Below are 19,063 nucleotides of genomic sequence, written 5' to 3' on the forward strand. Positions count from 1 at the left end.
CACTGACAGCTGTTCAGGCCCTGGAGCACCAGCCTAGAGGGAACTAAGGCTGCAGGTGCCTAGGACAGAGTCCACAAGGATGGGCTGCTCAGGCTTCCACCCTCCATGCGGTGGCATCTGGGTGGCAGCCTCCCCCCCCATACACACACCAGGCTGATCGATGGTAGCTCCTCTGACCAACAAGCTTTTTGCTCGTCTTATACGTGAGCATCAGGTATAACCCGGGCCAAAAGCTCGCCTGTCACAGGAAGTGGGTCAGGGCCAACCCAGGTTCACAAAAGCGCAGGATCCAGGCTCCTTTTCAAGTACCTCTACTGACCACTCTGTTGCCCACCAAGTTTCTCCCGGGTGTTAATGTGCCCCCTGGCTCTCCCACCTCAAACCTCCTTCCCATGACCACTCTGCCTGTCCCCACCACAGGGTCCTTTCTCTCCTTCCTTCATGAAAATCAGGGTGGGGGCATCTCAGAGCTCACTTGGCCTCCTCGAGCTCCTCGGTCCGCTGGATGGCATCTGTCTCATACTTCGTCCTCCACTGGGCCACCTCTGAGTTGGCCTTGGACAGCACGCGCTGCAGCTCGGCCTTGGCTTCCATCTCCTCCTCATACTGCTCCCGCAGCAGGTCACAGTCGTGCCGGGCTGAGTGTAGAGCATGTGCCAGGGCGTTCTTCGCCTGGGGAGAGGTGGGCACCCAGAGGTTGGCTGAGCCTCCTAGAAGGTGCCCTTCACTTCTCTAGATTTTTCTTGTATCTTTGAAGTTCAACCAAGCCCCAGCCTCATTCAGAGTAAAGCCTGGTGTGGAATCTCAGAGTCTTTGAGAAGCTTTCCAATGTGTCCATCCCACCCCCTTACAAATAAGGAAAGAGGTATTAAATGAGTTTTGGGTGTCACTTGGCTGAAGGGTAGAAAAACCTAGGCTGGAGGGTCTTTCTATCTCTGAGGCCTCTCTTCAGGCTTCATTTCTGGCCTTAAGGTTAATTGCCCCAGTACTACCATCAAGCATGTCCCCCTGGTTCCTAGCTGAGCCTCACCTTGCCTTCTTCCTCCAGCTGCCTTTTTAAGTCCTCCATTTGCTGGGTGTAGGAGAGCTTTCCTCGGGTCAGCTGGGAGATCAGAGCCTCCTTTTCCTCTAGCTGCCTGGACAGCTCTCCTGGAGGTGTGAAGAAGGAGTTTATGGGCCATGGAGTAGGTAACCAATACTCACCCTGGGCCAGGTGCAGGATTAATTAGAGTCACCTACCATTCTCTGTCTGCAGCTTGGCTCTCTGGGTGGTGAAATCATTGAGGGAGCGTTGGGCCTCTTCCAGCTTCATGCGGTACTCATTGGCCTGGTCCTCCAGCGTCCGGGACAACTTCTCCAAATTTGCCTTTGGTCAACAAGGCACACAGGAAAGGTGAGTGTGGGAGGGGCTAGAGGTAGCAGGAAGAAGGTGCAAGGTCAACTAGAGAAAGGAAGAGAGAGTCAGGTGCGGAGAGCATAGAGGACAGGAGGGTGAAATGGGGCTGTGGGAAATGTGAAGGGTAAATGTGAGAAAGGTGTGCAATCTGAAGAGTGAACATGAATTAAAGACTGGAGGGATGGCTAGGAGACAGAGTCTGGGTGAAGGGAGATGGAGGGGGCAGAAGAGAGAAAGAGACCAAAGGTGATGGAGGGAGTGAAAATGACAAGGGAGATGACAGGGGAAGCAAGAGGCAGATAGAGAAGGTAGAAGGCAGGTGCAAGCTGTGACGGAAAGGATGGCATGGAGAGGATGAGTGGGTGGCCACCTTGGCCTTGATGATCTGCTCCATGTTGGATGTGACATCGTCCAGCTCCAGCTTGAACTCACTCTTCTCCTTCTCCAGCTTCTGCTTCACCCGCTGCAGGTTGTCGATCTGTTCACCGAGCTCGGCCACGCTGTCTGCGTGCTTCTTGCGCAGGGCAGCAGCCGTGGCCTCATGCTGCAGCGTGGCCTCCTCCAGGTCTCGCCGCATCTTCTGGAACTCGGCCTCGCGCTTCTTGTTCATCTCGATCTGCACGGACGTGGCCCCGCCGGCCTCTTCCAGCCGCTCGCTGATCTCCTCCAGCTCCCGGGACAGGTCGGAGCGCAGCTTCTCCACCTTGGCCCTGGCCGTCCTCTCGGCCTCCAGCTCCTCCTCCAGCTCCTCAATGCGTGCCTGGGCCGGGACATGAGGGGCTCAGACTGACAGCCTAGAGCCCCTCCATAGGAGCCGCCCACCCCAGGGCTCTAAGAGAATCTTGTCTCAAGTGCTCAGGTCCATCTAGAGGAGGGGCTGTAAACTGGGTGCACACTGGTTAAGGGCTCAGGCTGCTAGCCAAAAGGTCTGCAGTTTGAATCCACCAGCTGCTTCTTGGAAACCCTATGGGGCAGTTCTGCTCTGTCCTGTAGGGTTGCTATGAGTCAGAATCGACTCAACAGCATCGAGTTTGGTTTTTTGGTTTAGAGACATTTTTGATTGCCATGACTTTGGGGGCGTTGCTACTGGCATTTAGTGGGTAGAGGCCAGGGATGCTGCTAAGCATCCTACAGTGTACAGGATAGCCGCCAAAACAAAGAATTAACTGGTCCACAATGCCAGTAGTCCTGAGGTTGAGATACCCTGCTCTGAAACATTAATTCCCAGACCTCACATGCAACGCAAGATCTGCAGAGTCTAAATCAAAAAGGGAATCTGGGTTCCCCATGTTTTCCCCTCAAAAACTAGCTCAGATAGTTCAAGGCTCCCTAAAAGGTCTTGATTAAAATAATCAACAAAACAGGCCTGAAATGGATAGGACAGCAAGGACATAGACACTAACCTTAGAATAAAAAGAGAAATCATTTTCTAGAGGAAAATGGTAACAACAGCCAATTCTTGATTCTAAAACACTGACAATAGCTCCCTTCTGCTTTGAAAATCAAGGGGATAACACGTGATATTCTTTTTTTTTTAATACTGACTTTTTTATTTCGTATATTTACATATTTTCCAAATAACGACGGTAATTTGGATAGTTTACTTGCAATTATACAAAGAGAAAGTAAACTTAAAAATTCCTAGAATCAATTTTTTCTCTGTTAAATATCTTCATTCCTTTTAGTTAAACTTCACAGCATAATATAAGAACAAAGAGAATGATTGATGAAATTCTGAACCCAATGGTGAAATTGGTCTTCTCCTTTGGGTTTTAATTTTTTTTTTTTTTTTTTCGCAAGTGACATTTCCATGAAATTCTTAGTTTACCCCGCTCTTTCCAGCCAAAGGGTGCTGGCCATTCATTAATTTGGCCTTCAATCTCTGTAGTGTTTGTTGATACTCTAGTATTTAACACAGGATATTCTTAACACAACTAGAACTCTTAATTATCCAGAACCTTGATGGCGGGTTAGTGGGTTTCCTTGGGCTTGCCTTTTGGGTGTAGTAGATGACAGCAAAATTTGCCATTAGTAGGAACTTGGCCAAAGCCAAACCTTCTGGGCATTTCCCGAGGGCACCTGAGACTGTCTGAGCATCTGCAGCCCTGAATCCTGAGAATCTGCCTTTGGAGGAAGATTCTAAGATCCTGGGAGACCCTGAGTCTCAAAGACTGGAAAGAGTCACTAGACTCTGCTCTGACAACCAAAGACAAAAAGTGGGCTCTAGTGTTTTACAAATATTTACAATGATAGGCCTTGAAACAATCAAATGATGTTGTAATCTTCCATTGTGAATTGGAAGGATAAACTTCAGTTAACCATATTCCGTACTTTTCAGGGATTGCTTTTTTTATGCCCAAGGCTGGGTTCTAGCTTGATGGTTCCCTTCCAGGCCAGGTGAATGCTAGCAGAGTGGCCTCCTCTTTATCATACTCCTACCTCATTTTTATGGCCTTGGCTCAATTGGGAGAATATCCCATCTACCATTTTGATCTGTTGTCTGGCTAGCCAGGAACAAAGGAGAGAATTGGTGGGCTTCTCTTCATCTGTGTTAATGTGGGCTCTGGGAACAGAAAAGAGAACCATTGTGCCTCTGTGCCTAGGATGGAGAAGGTGGGATTTGTGTGCAAGAGCTTGGGCAGGAAGATAAGAGCTTCTGCTGTCAGAAGGAGCAGCCACAAACCCATTGCCAAGACCTGGTGAGGATAACAGAGCTGTTGTTCTGGGTCCAAGAGCCCAAAGATGTTGCCCAGACCCAGGCCCAGATCCAGGGTAGAAGAACCTGGGGGTGTACCAGTATTCTGGCTAAGCCCAGAAGGGCACCCAAGAAGACTGGAAGATAAATGATCTCTGAAAGCAGGGCAGCTCCTGAGCTATCCTCAGAGGGGTGAATTGTGTTTAGGCTGTTGCTTGTAGCCTGGGCCGAAGTCCCCAGAGCCAAGGGAAGACTGGCCCTCTTCACTACTCACAATCTGCCCAGAGAATGAGAGGACAAGATCCCCAGCAGCTAAGTGTCTGTTGACCCTTGAGGTCATTATGTCCAGATCTGGCCATGCGGCTTCTGCAGCTGTAAAATGAGATGACAGCACCTGCCTTACCTGACAAACACAGGACTAAAAGCGCATTTAAATTCAGGGTGCATTAAAAGGAAGGGAGACTATGGCTATTCATTTAATCTCCTCCTGAGGAGCGGGGAGAAGGCCATGGCAAAGACCAAAAACAAACAAAAAAAAACCTTCTTGCTAACGGCTGTCTATCCTAGGCTATATCAAAATGACATTTATATAGATTTTGGTTTACAAAGTGGTTTTGTATACATTATCTCCTCTGGTCCTCTGTGAGGTAGATTTTATTAGCCCCATTTTACAGATGAGAAGAGAACCTGAGACTCAGGGAGGCAAGTGACTTGCTCATCACTGCGGGAGTTAACTCTGTATCCCGGGGTCCCTACTGGGACTCAGCCCGGGTTAGTGGGAGGGGTTAGCATCCAGGAAGAGTATGAACTATTCTGTCCAAAGGAAAATGCTCCCTGAAGGTTCTTCTCACTCAAATGCAGAGGGGAAAGTACCAAAGGAGGGGTTAGAGGAGAATCAAGCCTCATTATTTGTCCCCTGAGGCAGAGTGAGTCTCAGAAAGAGAAGCCCTTTTAGTAGGTATGATTCCCCTTTCCTCCAATACACCAAACCCATTGCTGTTGAGTCTCTTCTAACTCATAGCGACACCATAGGACAGTAGAACTACCTCGGGGTTTCCAAGGCTGTGATTTTTATGGAAGCAGATTGCCACATCTTTCTCCTGTCCCCCCAATACAGCCTTGCTGAAATAACACATTCTTGCCTTAACTGGAGGAGGTGGGTGTTCCCAAATGCCTGGAAGTCAGGGCTGGTGGGGTCTCTGGGGCTGCCTGAAGCCCTAGATACTGTCTAGAACCCTGAGGAGCACCCGCAGCCTCAGCTACCTCAGGGCTGTTGAGCTACCCTTTGTCTGCACCAAGGAGAACTTCACCTGGTTTTCCTTCAGTTTCTTCTGCAGCTGAAGGGCCAGTGCCTGCTCATCCTCAATCTTACTGTTCTGCTGGTTAATGTCAAATTCCTTTCTGGAGGAGAAGGGCAGGTGTGACAGGTGCTCCTTCTTCCTCCAGACCCATTCTCTTCTCTTGCCTCAGCATGCCAGGTGCAGCCACCTCCCCCTGTGATTGACCTCCTAGTCCCCAGTGCCTAAGATAATGGGCAGTGGAGGTGCGGCACCCTGTGCTCTACACCCAAGGCCAGACACCTCCACCAGCCCCTCCTGGCCACCGCAGGCTCCTACTTCTTGAGCTTTTCTTCCAGCTGTAGTTTATCATTCTCCAGGTCCATGATGCTCTCCTGGGTCAGCTTCAGGTCACCCTCCAACTTCCGCTTTGCTCGTTCCAGGTCCATGCGCACCTTCTTCTCCTGCTCCAGGGATCCCTCAAGCTGATAAGGAGAGAAGAAAATGCGTAGGATGTGGAAAACCTGAGATCCACAGTGCATGCTCTTTGGCCCCTTCTAAACCTGAAGTTCAATGGAATTGAAAGTCAAACCAGCAGAGAAATCTCTGCAAGCACAAAGGGTTCAGAGACCCAGCCTAGTGAGGAAACTTAAAGAGCAAAAGGGCTCCAGAGGTCTTAAAAATCAGTTCTAGGGATCAGGAACCCTTTGGTCACCAGTGTTGCCTGCAAAGGCCTGATCCGAGGCACATGGAGCATAGTTCTTACTACTCACGTCATCCACCTGCTGCTCCAGCTTGACCTTAGACTTGGTCAGGGTGTTGACCTTGTCCTCCTCGGCCTGAAGGTCATCCAGGGCCTGCTGGTGAGCCTCTTGCAGAGCTTTCTTCTCCTTGGTCAGCTTGGCGATGATCTCATCCAGCCCAGCCATCTCCTCTGTCAGGTTCTTCACCTGCAGGCCAAGACCCCCATTCCCATTAGGGTCAAAGGTCATCAGCCTGGAGACATCTGTGGGGACCTCCAATGCCCAGGACTATGCTTCTCTCAGGATCCCATGAGTGGCCTGGCCTGAGCCAAGGTCATTGTGATTTGGGAACCCTGAAAAGACCTGGGCAGGAGCAGGAGGGAACTGCCCTCACCTTGTTCTCTGTTGCATGCTTCTCCTTCTCCACCTTGGCCAGCGTCAGCTCCAGGTCGTCAATATCTTTCTTGAGCTCGGAGCACTCATCCTCCAGCTTGCGCTTCTTGGCAGTGAGCTCAGCGTTCATCTCCTCCTCGTCCTCCAGCCTCTCGGTCATCTCCTTCACCTTGGCCTCCAGCTGGATCTTGTTTTTGATCAGCTGGTCGCAGCGCTCCTCCGCATCGTTAAGGTTGTCTTGTTCCTGGGGGAAGAGGATGGAGGACAGTTGGTGATTAAAGAGAGGAGAGACCAGGGTCTTAAAGAAAACTGGAGCTCCTAGATAATTACTCCTTGGTGATGAGATGGACTATAATCTAGGGGTTAGGGTAGATGAAGAGACAATCCTGCAGTCTCACCGCCTGCACTTGGAGCTGCAGGTCATTCTTCTCCTGCAGCAGGGATACCATCTTCTCCTCCAGCTCCTTGCGGCGAGCCTCAGACTTCTCCAGCGCCTCTTTGATGCGCCCAAACTCCTCTTTCATGTTGGCCATCTCCTTCTCTGTCTCTGCACTCTTCAGCAGTGGCTTGATCTTGAAGTAGAGCTTCATCCAGGGCCAGTTCTTAACTGCCATGAAGGCCCGGATGTTCCACTGGATTACCAGCAGGGCGTCCCTAGCAAGGAAACATGGAGGCAGGGAGAGGCACTATGAAAGAACACTTCCCAATTCTGGGACCACCTGGACTTGGCTCCCTGCCCATCTTGGCAAGTTTGTAGGCATCTGAGGGCAGGAAGCCCTGTCTTGTTGCTTGATACACACCCTCATCCCCAAACATCACACTGAGCAAGGGGTTGTTCCCAAAAACCCACTGCTGTTGAGTTGATTCTGACTCATAGCAATCCTATAGGACAGGGTAGAGAACTGTCCCACAGGGTTTCCAAGGCTGTAAATCTTTACAGAAGCAGACTGCCACATCTTTCTCCCACAGAGTGGCCAGTGGGTTTGAACCTCCTACCTTACGGTTAGCTGCTGATTACTTAACCACTGTGCCACCAGGGCTCCAGGAGTTGCTCAATAAATTTTATTAATTGATCAGTCAATGAAAGGGAAGCTTATACATTCCCTACTGGGGCTTTGTAGTAATGGAAGCTACCACCCAGAGAATGTCTACTCTGATCAGTGTTGCTAATCTCATGAGAACCTCAAATATGTTAAAAATTAAGTAATGTTTTACAAATATTAGTAGCTGTAATACGTATGTAGATTATGAAGCATAAAAATAAAATGAACATCCATGAACCTACCACCCGAAACAAGAATTACAACATTACCAGCTTTTGAATCTACCTGTATGCTCCTACCTATCCCGTTCTGTGGTCCTCTCGCCATACGTGTCACTACCCTGAATCTTGCATTTTTCGTTTTCTTACCTATTCAACAAAATACTTTAACCACATGTGTATGTATCCTTAGTCAATGTATTATTTCTGAGCTTTATAAAAATGGTATCATACTGTACGTATCCTTCTGTGACTTGCTTTCTTTAACTCAACAATACGCTTTTAAGGTTCAAAAATATTGTACAGGTAGTCCCCGACTTACAACGTGTTTGAGTTATGATGAACTGCACTTATGACCGTGTGTTTCTTACTACATGCAACGTTGCAGTGTGTAAATTGCTGATGTTATCATTCTCAGACGTTCACTCTTGGATGTTTATATGTAATGTTTTCAACTCCCAAGACAAATAAAGATTGGATTTATAAAGATACTGATAATAAAAGGCAATATGATGAAAACTAAAAAAAAAAAAAAAGTATTCTACTTACGTCAGAACTGACTTATGATGAAGTTGTTGGAACGGAAACCTGTCATAAGTCAGGGACTGCCTGTATCATGTAGTTGTAGTTCACTCATTTTCATTGCTTTCTAACATTCTACTGAGAGAATATATCACTATTTTTCCATTCCTTTGCTGATGGAAATTGGGCTATTTCCAAATTGTTGTTGTTGTGACCAATGCTGCTGTGAAGATTCTTCTTTTTTCAATTGTACGTTAGATGAAGGTTTACAGAACAAACTAGTTTCTCATTAAACAATTAGTACATATGTTGTTTTATGACATTGGTTAACAACCCAATGAGATGTCAACACTCTCCCTTCTCAACCTTGGGTTCCCTATTACCAGCTTTTGTGTTCCCTCCTGTCTTCTAGTCCTTGCCCCAGGGCTGGTGTGCCCCTTTAGTCTCGTTTTGCCTTATGGGCCTGTCCAACATTTGGCTGAAGGGTGAACCGCAGGAGCGACTTCGTTACTGAGCTGAAAGTGTGTCCAAGGGCCATACTCTCAGGGTTTCTCCAGTCTCTGTCAGGCCAGCAAGTCTGGTCTTTCTTTTTGAGTTAGTATTTTGTTCCACATTTTTCTGCAGCACTGTCTGGGACCCTCTATTGTGATCCCTGCCCAAGCAGTCAGCGGTGGTAGCTGGACACCATCTAGTTGTACTGGACTTGGTCTGGTGGAGGCTGTAGTGGATTTGGCCCGTTAGTCCTTTGGACTAATCTTTCCCTTGTACCTTCAGTTTTCTTCATTCTTCCTTGCTCCCAAAGGGTGAGACCAGTGGAATATCCTAGATGGCCGCTCACAGGCTTTTAAGACCCCAGATGCTACTCACCAAAGTAGAAGGTAGAACATTTTCTTTATAAACTATGTTATGCTAATTGAGCTAGATGTTCCCTGAGACCATGGTCCCCATAGCCCTCAGCCCAGCAATTCTGTCCCTCAGGGAGTTAAGATGTGTTTATGGGGCTTCCATGGCCTTGCCTGGTACAAGTTGTGCTGGTTTCCCCAGTATAGTGTACTGACTTACCCTTCACCAAAATTACCACTTATCTGTTGTCTATTTAGTGTTTTTCCATCCCCAACCCTTCCCTCCCTCATAACTATCAAGATTGTTTCTTTCTGTGTGTAATGAAGATTCTTTTTTATGTGTCATGGTGTAGGTGTGTACAAGTTTCTCTGTGGGATTACACTCAGGAGTGGAATTGTAAGGTATGCAGACATTCAACTTTAAAAGATAATGACAAACTGTTTTCCAAAGAAGTTGCACTAATTACACAGCCATAAGCAGTGGATCAGACTTCTTAATTTTTTCTTGTCAATCTAGTATTTTAAAATGGTCTCTCAATGGAGCTTTAATTTGTATTTCCTGTGGAAATTTTCTTTTTTTAAAGAATTCAAAATGAGACTCAGAGTGGTAAAATAACTTGCCCAGGTCACACAGCTAGTAAGTGGCGGAGCCAGGATTTGAACTCAGGTCTTCCGATCAAACTTGTTGTCATTGTTTAGAGGCCTCTTACATCTCTGGGGCACCTCTCCCAAGCTTCCCTTCCCACCTAACCTGCGCTCCACGATCTTTTTGAACTCAATGCGCATGAGCTGTCCCCGGGCTTGGGCCTGGATGCGGGTGATGATGCGGCTCAGCCTTTCGTCCCGCATGTCCTCCAGCAACCCCAGCAGCCCCGCCTTGAAGAACACCTGCAAGCACAGGGTAGGACCAAGGGGACATTAGCCTCAGAGAAGAGTATCCAGGTGGAGAAAGAGGGTGGGAAACCCTGGCTGAGCTCTGAGGGGATCCATTATCCACATATCCCGAGAGTAACAACATCAACAGGACAGACAGGAAGCCTGAGGTCTGGTTCTTGAGTTGATACAGGAAGCCAGGAACCTCGTGTCTCCCCCCGAGCTCCCAGTTGTTCCACTCAACATGACCACACACCCTGCAATTCCACCCTGTGGGGCTCTAGACTCACCTTGGTATGGCCAAACTTATACTGGTTGTGATCGATGTCCAGGGAGCCCAGCAGCTTCTCTGTCCCTTTCCTGCTGTCAATAAACTGTCCCTCGGGGATGGCCGCTGGGTTCAGGATGCGGTATCTGGGAAGACAAGTGCTTGGAGTCACCTACGTTCTGCACTGACCTACTCTGCCCATAGAGTTCCAAGGCCACCTGCAGACTCCCCTCTCCACCAAGACTGCCCAGGCTCCCCCTGTCCCTAAGCTCTGGGGGTGGCCCCCCATACCCACCTCTGCCGGAAGTCCCCATAGAGGATGCGGTTGGGGAAGCCCTTCCTGCAGATGCGGATGCCCTCTAGCACGCCATTGCAGCGCAGCTGGTGCATAACCAGGGGGTTGTCCATCACCCCTGCAGCAGAAGGACAGAGAAGAGCAGTCAGCCTTGGGTCAAGTGAATGCCAACCATCCTCCTCAGCCTAAACCTTTCCCCATCACTCACCAGGAGCCTTCCGTTCATTGGGGATGATGCAGCGCACAAAGTGAGGGTGGGTGGTCCTCAGGTTGGTCATCAGCTTGTTCAGGTTCTCCTAGGGGTGGGTGGGATTGGGGAGTTAGGAGCCACAGGGACCATCCCTGCCAAAGGGACTAGAACCCTCAAAGGGACAGGGAGTTGACTCATAATTTATGATCACAAATTCAGGCTTGTGTAGAATTTTTTTTCCTTTCTCCTCCCCAAACTCAGGTTAGGATGATGCATCCAACAGGCTCTGGGTTGGTCTTACCCTCCCACCACAGGGTCCAGCATCTTGGGGCCCTTCTTACCCGGTGGAGGGCTGACACCGTCTGAAAGGATGAACCCTTTTTCTTGCCTCCTTTGCCTTTACTGCTATCCGCTAATAAGAACAGAAGTAATGATGAACAAAAAAGCTTGAAATCTGTGGAGCCTTTGGACAGGGTCTGGGCTTTGCCACCACAAGCTCTGTGACCTTTGGCAACTTACTTTCTAAGCCTCAGTTTTTTCATGAGGATGATAGAACGACTTCTAAACATTGTAGAAAGGGTTAAGTAACAGCATGCATGGAAGGCACCTCCCCAGGGCTTGCCACATGATAGGCACTGAAATAATACCAGCGACCCATCAAATCTTTCATTCTTATGTCTTTTCACCTTATGTTTATCCTCTTACACTTCCTCTCCCTCTTATCAATCCACACCTTTTCTCCTTCTTCTCTGAACTGAAGGCTCATTTGCTCTACCATTTACTCAGTGACCCTCTCAATGCTTATTGAGTTCTCCTGCATGCATGACACTGTGCTGGCAACAGTATAATGATGCATGAGCCACCCTCACTGGCCTCTAGCTACTCACAGTCTTGAGGAGACACAAGACTTACATATCAATATCCATAATACAAAATAGAAAGCATGGCAGGTCCCACAGAGGTAGAGATAGACTGTGGGATCTCCTGACTCATATCCCATGACCAATGGGCTCCCCTCTCTCAAGAGTTATAGCCTTTGAAGCAGCAGGGCCCTGAACACTTGCACCCCCAGAAGCCCCTTACCGGCATCAGCACTAGCATAAGAGGAAAAGAGTGTGGCCATGAGCCTCAGAGAGGATTTCTGGTACAAGCCCACCACCGTCTCATTGAGTGGGTCTTTATTCTTCTCCAGCCAGCCCAGGATGTTGTAGTCCACAGTGCCAGCATAGTGGATCAGGGAGAAGTGGGCTTCCTGCCTCCCCTTGATATTGCGTGGCTTCTGGAAGTTGTTGGACTTGCCCAGGTGGTTGTCATACAGCTTGGCCTTAAAGGTCATGTCGGTGGCCTTGGGAAACATGCACTCCTCCTCCAGGATGGACATGATGCCCATGGGCTGAGGGAAAGGTGGGAGAAGTAGAGACAGCATTACTGAGTGTATTCTCAGGCTTCCACAGAGTCCCATACTCTGCCAGAGGGAAGACTAGAGCCCAGTGTTGCTGGCAGGCCAAAGGGAGCCCTTGCTAGACCCTCTTTGCTCAAGATAGGAAGCCAATATTTCTGGATTAACCTAAACCCGATTATATTCAAGTCTGGTTTATATAACTTCTTTTTGCCCCAGTGGACCCAGTGGGGAGCCATGTCCTCCCAATCACCCCTCAAGGCCTGCAAGGCTTACCACGTAGCCCTTCTTCCTGGATGGCTCACTGCCCCCAGATGGGGATGAGGAAAAGGACAGATGTGTGTCAGAGCACCAGACTGAAGAGACAGGCCAGACCCCTGTCTACATGACAGTAATAATAATTTTTCGAGGAATGGGTAGAGGGATGAGGTTCTGCAAAACTGCACAAAACTATACTACAGAAAATGTGGTGGTGCTTGACTGATCTTGGGGCAGGAATTCTTTTGAGAATTTGATGAAGCCAAAGACTGTCTTCCCTAAAAAATGTATGTACATACACATGCACACACACTCTTTTTCATACAATTACAGGGGATTCTGAGGTCTCTGGGAGAACAGTACCCTGTTAAGAATCCCTTGATAATGACTCAAAGCTTGTGGGGAAGCTCCTGTTTTCTAGAGGGAAGTGACTGAGCAGGATGAGAGTAAGTTACTCAGGGCTCTGGCCTGTAGCATCACAAAGCAAAGGAACACTGAGAATAAGTCAGCACTGGTGTGAGGGAGAGTATCCCACAAGCACCCTTCCTTGTTTCTTCTGAGAAATGCCTATACACAAGAGGGGCTGAAGAGGGCTTCTGTTTCATTGACCAGGGAGAAGGGCATTCCTCGAGAAGGGCGTGGAAAACCAAACATCTCTAGTTTCAACCTAGGGTGTTTCCATAAAAGATGCTCCTTATGGTCTGTCGGAGGGGCCTGGAGTCCTCTCTTTTACTACATTCCACTCTTAAGACACTAAGATCTCCAACACCCTTAGAGGTGAGGGACTAGGTGCTAAGTCCTGAGGAAAGAAGGAAGGAAAGCATCCTGTGTATATCTATGACTTCACAGTGGGTAGAAGATGGGCCTGAGAGAGGCTTAGGATTCTAGGGACTCTAGTTTCTTGAGTACACAATGGACAGGACTACCATTTTTCTGGGATGGCAGGGAAAGGGGACATAGGTGGTGGGGCTAAGGCAAGCACCTTCTCGATGAGGTCGATGCAGGCCTGCAGGTCCATGCCGAAGTCGATGAACTCCCACTCGATGCCCTCCTTCTTGTACTCCTCCTGCTCCAGCACGAACATGTGGTGGTTGAAGAACTGCTGCAGCTTCTCGTTGGTGAAGTTGATGCAGAGCTGTTCAAAGCTGTTGAACTGCAGGAGGAGTGAGGGGTGGGAGCAGGTCAGCTGGCAGGGGCCTGAGTGGCTGATGGGGCCAGCCCAGGGCTGTACCTGTGCACCGTGCCTGAGCCCAACAAAGGTGTGGCTGGTCCCTCCCATCTCAAGGTGGAGGGGGGCACAGAGAAATGCCCTTGATGGGGCCTGGCCTTTTGTTCTCCCAGCTCTCAGGGCTCCTCAGACTCACATCGAAGATCTCAAAGCCAGCAATGTCGAGGACTCCTATGAAGTACTGGCGCGGCTGCCTGGTCTCCAGGGTAGAGTTGATCCTTGTCACCATCCAGTTGAACATCTTCTCGTACACTGCCTTGGCCAGTGCCCCGATTGAGTAGTACACCTGCTGCACGTTCTGCCCCTTAGTGACGTACTCGTTGCCCACTTTCACCCGAGGGTGGCAAAGCCCTTTGAGCAGGTCAGCTGAGTTCAGCCCCATGAGGTAGGCGGACTTGTCAGCATCTGGTTGAGAAGGAAACGAGGGAGTAAACACTTTAATCTGTCCTCCTTTCCTGCCCTGGGTCAGAGCCTTTAGGGAAGCATCAGGCCCAACCCCTTCACATTACAGAGGAGGAAAACAAAGTCTGGAAAGGGAGGAGACTTGCCCATGGTCACACAGCCCATGGGTGCCTGAGTCAGGCTGGAACCCAGGCCCCTTTGTCCAGTCTAGGGCCTTCCACCACCACAGGGCAACTCTTCTTGCCTCTGTCTTTGGGTCTGGCCGGTGTCTCTGGGTCAGGCCCTCCACCGGCATTGCTGTAATCATGGTTCTCTACCGCCCCTGACCCCCTCATCTCTCCATGGAAGGGATGTGACAGATGGGACTAGACATTCTCTGCTCCCACCTCCTTTGTCCCTCATCCCAGTGTCTAGCCCAGGACTGGGCACACTGTATTCTCAATTCACATATCAACCAATTTGACTTGTTGGGAAGTCAAGGGTCCCAAGAGCATGTTGGACACACCCTGCCCCCCCGCCCACACCCAGCCCTCCAAAAGTGCGTAGGGATTTCTCTTTTTAAAGGGAATTTATTTGATTTAATGTCAAGACTTTTGTGATAATTGGTGATGTGCTATCTTGGAGCCTAGGCTTGGGATTTTCATCTGAACAGACAAAGAGAAAGATTTCTTAAAGGGGGACCAAGAGGAATGTTCTTGGGCATTTGTCTAGCACTGTCCACACAGTCATATCTTCATCTCAAAGAAGCCTCACAGTAGCCCCAGAAGGGAGCTGGAGAGGACGGCTGCTCCATTTCACTGAGGAGGATACTGAGACCCTGTGAAGGGGGTGACATACCAATACCCTGAACTTCACCCTGAACCCTGGCTTGCTGCCTCCTCCCAAACAAGACTTGTCACAGAGCCCCATGGGGGATCACCCAAGAGCTGGGCAGGTAAACACCACTACATTAGTGATAGGACCATACAGAGCTCATGGTCTGTGGTTTCCTGGGGTTGGTGAGTCTTGGGCACAGGAGGAAAAAAAATTCCCCACTGACTTCTGATTAGTGCGGCTGAGGTAGGGAAGTTGGTGGGATTGTAGGAGGACTTACCTGCCTGGCCACCTCTCCCATGTCCTCCCTCTCCTCGTCTCCTCACCCCATCTATTACCCCACAGCTTGAGGTCCTCTGGGGAACCAGCCTGTCTGGGGAGGGTGGGTGGCCAGAGGCCTGGCTTGGCTCTAACCAAGGAGAAAGCCTGGAGGCAGGGCAGATAGGTGGAGATGGGGGAGAGTCTACCCTGGGAAAAAGGCATCACCCTCTCAGCACCTGCTGTGTGTCGAAGTCTCATATTGCTCCTGGTTTCCTCCCACTTATTGTGGTCCTAAAAGCCTCATTGTCAACCTAGTTCCATGAGAATTTTATTGAAAGGCAAGGCACCACTTTTGGACACAGCATGGGAGAGCCTGCTCCCAGTGGACTGTGTCCAGCATGAAGGGACGGTCCCCTGCAGTCTCAGCCACCATATCAGGCTCTTCAGTGCCTCCCCGCCTGCGGCTCCCACCTTCGGTGCCATCTGGCTCAGCCTGCTCCTCTCGTTGCTTCTGCTTGAACTTCATGTTTCCATAGTGCATGATGGCGCCTGTCAGCTTGTAGACACCAGCCTTCTCCTCAGGAGTGAAGCCTAGCACATCAAAGGCGTTCTGGAGCAGAGAGAGAGCAGAGGCTGGTTGGAGCAGGTGACTCCAGAAGCACTCAGAAGCCCTCTGCACCACCGCACCCAGTCTCCTCACTCACATCAGTGGCAATGAGCTCCTCAGAGTCGTCGATGGAGGCCACGGACACCTCTCCCTGAGACACGAAGGCGTAGTCGTAGGGGTTGTTGGTGACCAGCAGCATGTCTACTCCAGGCAAGGGGCAGGGCAGAGGAAGGGCAGATAGGCAGAGGGCCAGGAGAGGGCAGAGGGAGTTGGAAGAGGGGCATAGTAGGGGAAGGGATGGGGCAGAGTGAGGAGGAGAGGAGAGAGCAGGAAGAGAAGAGGAGAGTCAGCCAGGACCAAGGAGAGACTCCAAAAGAAATGAGAAAGGAGGGGGGCCAGGGAAGGAAGGACAGATGGTGGGGGAGTGAGACAGGAAAACGGGGAGGCAAATAAAGAAAAGTAGAAAACCAACAAGGGAGGAGAGAAGAAATATGAAAAGGAAAGAGTGGAAAGAAATGAAGTGAGAGAGAGTAAGATGTGGGATAGTGGAATGGGAAGGCCGGAGAAGATGCAGGTGAGTCCGAAGTGGGGAAGGAAGAGAAAGCCATGAAGGCAGGGAGAGTGAGTGTGAGCCACTGGGGAGGGCAGGACAGTAGGGGCCAGGAGGGGCATCAGGTCGGACTCACCCAGTAGCTCTGGTTTCTTGTTGGACAGGATCTGGTAGAAGATGTGGTAGTTCCTCTCCGCCTTCAGCTGGAAGATCACTCGGGATTTCTCCAAGAGATCTGAGGTAGGAGAGGAGGGTAGGAAGGCAGGTAAGGGAAGAAAGAGTAGATTCAGCAAAAGAATGGCAAACAGGGGAGAAAGGCTCCTACAGCAAGGTAGACAGAGCCAAGGGAAAAGATATTATTTAAAGAAAAAAAAGATGCTAAAGCCAAGAGGCAAATGTAGACAAAGAAAAAAGGTGGAGGGAAATGATGAGGTAGGACTGCCCAGATGGGAAAGAGCAGAGGTGGAGGACCCAGGGGGTGGTGATGCAGGGCGCCCCTCCACAGTACTCACAGGTTTCTATGTCCGCAGAAGCCAACTTTCCAGTGGCTCCAAAGTGAATCCTGATGAATTTTCCCTGGGCGTGGATGGAACAAAGAATGAGGGAACTAGGCAGAAGGGACAGAATGGAGATCCTAATCTCAACTCAACACAGAATGCCCTGAAGGATTTTGGAAGTGTAAATGGCCTATTTGGTGTCTCAGGGGAAAGGATGTTCATCCCACATACTACCCAGCGATCAATGAGTGGAAACAACAGTATGCGATCAGCATGTACAGAATGCCTCCTGTGGGTACCTCTAATATCACCTCATGTAATTCTCCTAACTGCCTTCAAGGTAGAGGGTATTACCCCTGTTCCATAGATGAGGGCTCTTTTCCCTCTTCAGAAGTGAAAGAGAAAAATCTAAAATGTGGTCAAAATCGGCTCTACCACTTGGCTATGAAACAGCTGTGGTGGCTCTGATCTCCTTCTTGGGGTTCCCAGAATTGAGGAAGCCAAGCTCAGCTGGGGAGGGCTTGGAGGGTATGTATGCGTGTGTGTGTGTGTGTGTGTGTACTTCTGCTGACACGACAGGGTGTGGTGACTGTTGGCAAAAAAGCCCCCTGCTTTTGTCAAGGCCAGATGAGGCTGGCTGTCAGCTGAGCTGGTCAAAAAAAAAAAAAAAAAAAAAAATTTTTTTTTTTTTTTTTAAAAAACTCACAAATCGGGAGGAGTTGTCATTCCGGACAGTCTTAGCGTTGCCGAAGGCCTCCAGGGCCGGGTTGGCTTGGATGATCTGGTCCTCCAGGGTGCCCTGTGCAGGGAGCAGAACCACAGGGTTCATCCCCCACCCACCTCCAGGTGGTGGTGAGGAAGACAGGGAGGCTAATCTGGCCCTGGTAGATGGGGTGAGAGTGGATGAACTGCAATGGGTCTGTGGCTGCAAAGGGCTATATGTGGTCCTCAGATTGTGTGTCTCTTGCCAGGAAGGTCTTCAGCACTGGGCTGACTCTCAAGAGGCCCGCTCAGTGGTGCTGTCCCCATTGTTGCTCAGGGCAGGGCTAGCGGTAACTTGGGTCAGCCTGCCCCCCCAGACTCTCTTTCTGCCGAGCCCGTGGCCCACAGGAGCACCTTGTTTGCATTAGCGTTGTCCTTCTTGCCACGGTCTCCTATGGCTGCGATGCTGGCAAAGTACTGGATGACACGTTTTGTGTTCACAGTCTTCCCAGCCCCGGATTCTCCGCTGGAGGCAACAGGAACCGACCAGAACTCAGCAATCCTGCTGTTCTCTCTTCAGAAGGCAACACTCCTGCACTCCTCCGCTCAGAGTCCCAGCCATCTAAACTCCCCCAGCTGAGCCTAGCATCCTACAGAATTCCTGCATCATCTTCCTCACTCTGTCACGCCTCTAGTGAAAGCTCAGCTACCCACACTCCTTACAATCACAGCCTTAACGCTTTCCCTCCTACCTGCACCCCCAGGAATCAGCCTGGGCTCCCCACTCCACCCCATGTCCCCTGTGGGTGGATGATGCTCACTCACGTAATGAGGATGGACTGGTTTTCCCGATCTGGAAAAGAGGAGAGGCAATGGCGTCAGGGCTGAGGGCCCAGGTGGGCATTGGGGAACAGGTCAGGGGTTGCGAGGCTCACCCGTCAGCATGTACTGATAGGCGTTGTCAGAGATGGAGAAGATGTGGGGTGGTGCCTCACTCCTCTTCTTGCCCCGGTAGGCAGCCACCACCTCAGCATTGTACACTGGCAGCCACTTATAGGGGTTGACGGTGACACAGAAAAGCCCTGAGTAGGTCTGGAGCAGAAGAAGTCAGGGTTGGGCATGAGAGGTTGGTGGGGAGAACCCGGGAAAGGCAGGGGACTCTCTGAACATCCCAGCTTGACCCTTTCTACAGATGACTAGGGGCAGGTGAGGGTGTGGGGGCTGAACAGAAACCCCAGGGCCCAGAAGTGGGGGAAGAAGCTTAGATTCCCATCTGGGATCTGCCTCCAACTACTTGGCCATCGGTCAGCAACCTCTCCAGCCCCTTTAGAAACCCAGCCTCCCCTTGCTAGTCCCCTGGGCCTACTGGGGCTGGGGGCCCCCTGCAGCATGCAGGAGCCACTCACATAGATCATCCAGGCTGCATAGCGCTCCTTGAGGTTGAAGAGCACGGCAGGCTCATGCAGGAAGGTCAGCATGGCCATGTCCTCTATCTTGTCGAACTTGGGCGGGTTCTGCTGCAACACCTGGTCCTCCTTCACTGTCACTGTCTAGGGAGGGTGCATGGGCAGTTGAGCAGGGATGGCCACGC

General features: G+C 50.2%; 1 protein-coding gene across 2 annotated transcripts in view; it reads right to left on the minus strand.

Annotated features, from left to right (window-relative positions):
• The window catches only part of MYH6 (myosin heavy chain 6), a 29,356-nt gene that overhangs the window by 7,126 nt on the left and 3,167 nt on the right, over positions 1-19,063 (minus strand). For both annotated transcript variants that reach the window (XM_064292316.1, XM_064292315.1), the window contains 26 exons: positions 18,879-19,022; positions 18,408-18,564; positions 18,298-18,325; positions 17,887-17,998; positions 17,477-17,569; positions 16,786-16,849; positions 16,410-16,508; positions 15,821-15,924; positions 15,588-15,726; positions 13,777-14,045; positions 13,395-13,565; positions 11,839-12,148; positions 11,097-11,167; positions 10,774-10,861; positions 10,566-10,683; positions 10,293-10,416; positions 9,881-10,017; positions 6,903-7,158; positions 6,506-6,748; positions 6,142-6,318; positions 5,708-5,853; positions 5,402-5,492; positions 1,767-2,156; positions 1,240-1,366; positions 1,031-1,149; positions 476-672 (listed from right to left, as the gene is read on the minus strand). In XM_064292316.1, coding sequence (XP_064148386.1) covers positions 476-672; positions 1,031-1,149; positions 1,240-1,366; positions 1,767-2,156; positions 5,402-5,492; positions 5,708-5,853; positions 6,142-6,318; positions 6,506-6,748; positions 6,903-7,158; positions 9,881-10,017; positions 10,293-10,416; positions 10,566-10,683; positions 10,774-10,861; positions 11,097-11,167; positions 11,839-12,148; positions 13,395-13,565; positions 13,777-14,045; positions 15,588-15,726; positions 15,821-15,924; positions 16,410-16,508; positions 16,786-16,849; positions 17,477-17,569; positions 17,887-17,998; positions 18,298-18,325; positions 18,408-18,564; positions 18,879-19,022 — 3,974 coding nt within the window. The remainder of the gene's footprint in view (positions 1-475; positions 673-1,030; positions 1,150-1,239; positions 1,367-1,766; positions 2,157-5,401; positions 5,493-5,707; positions 5,854-6,141; positions 6,319-6,505; positions 6,749-6,902; positions 7,159-9,880; positions 10,018-10,292; positions 10,417-10,565; positions 10,684-10,773; positions 10,862-11,096; positions 11,168-11,838; positions 12,149-13,394; positions 13,566-13,776; positions 14,046-15,587; positions 15,727-15,820; positions 15,925-16,409; positions 16,509-16,785; positions 16,850-17,476; positions 17,570-17,886; positions 17,999-18,297; positions 18,326-18,407; positions 18,565-18,878; positions 19,023-19,063) is intronic.

Source organism: Loxodonta africana, chromosome 10, assembly GCF_030014295.1.
Source record: "Loxodonta africana isolate mLoxAfr1 chromosome 10, mLoxAfr1.hap2, whole genome shotgun sequence".
NCBI lineage: Eukaryota > Metazoa > Chordata > Mammalia > Proboscidea > Elephantidae > Loxodonta > Loxodonta africana.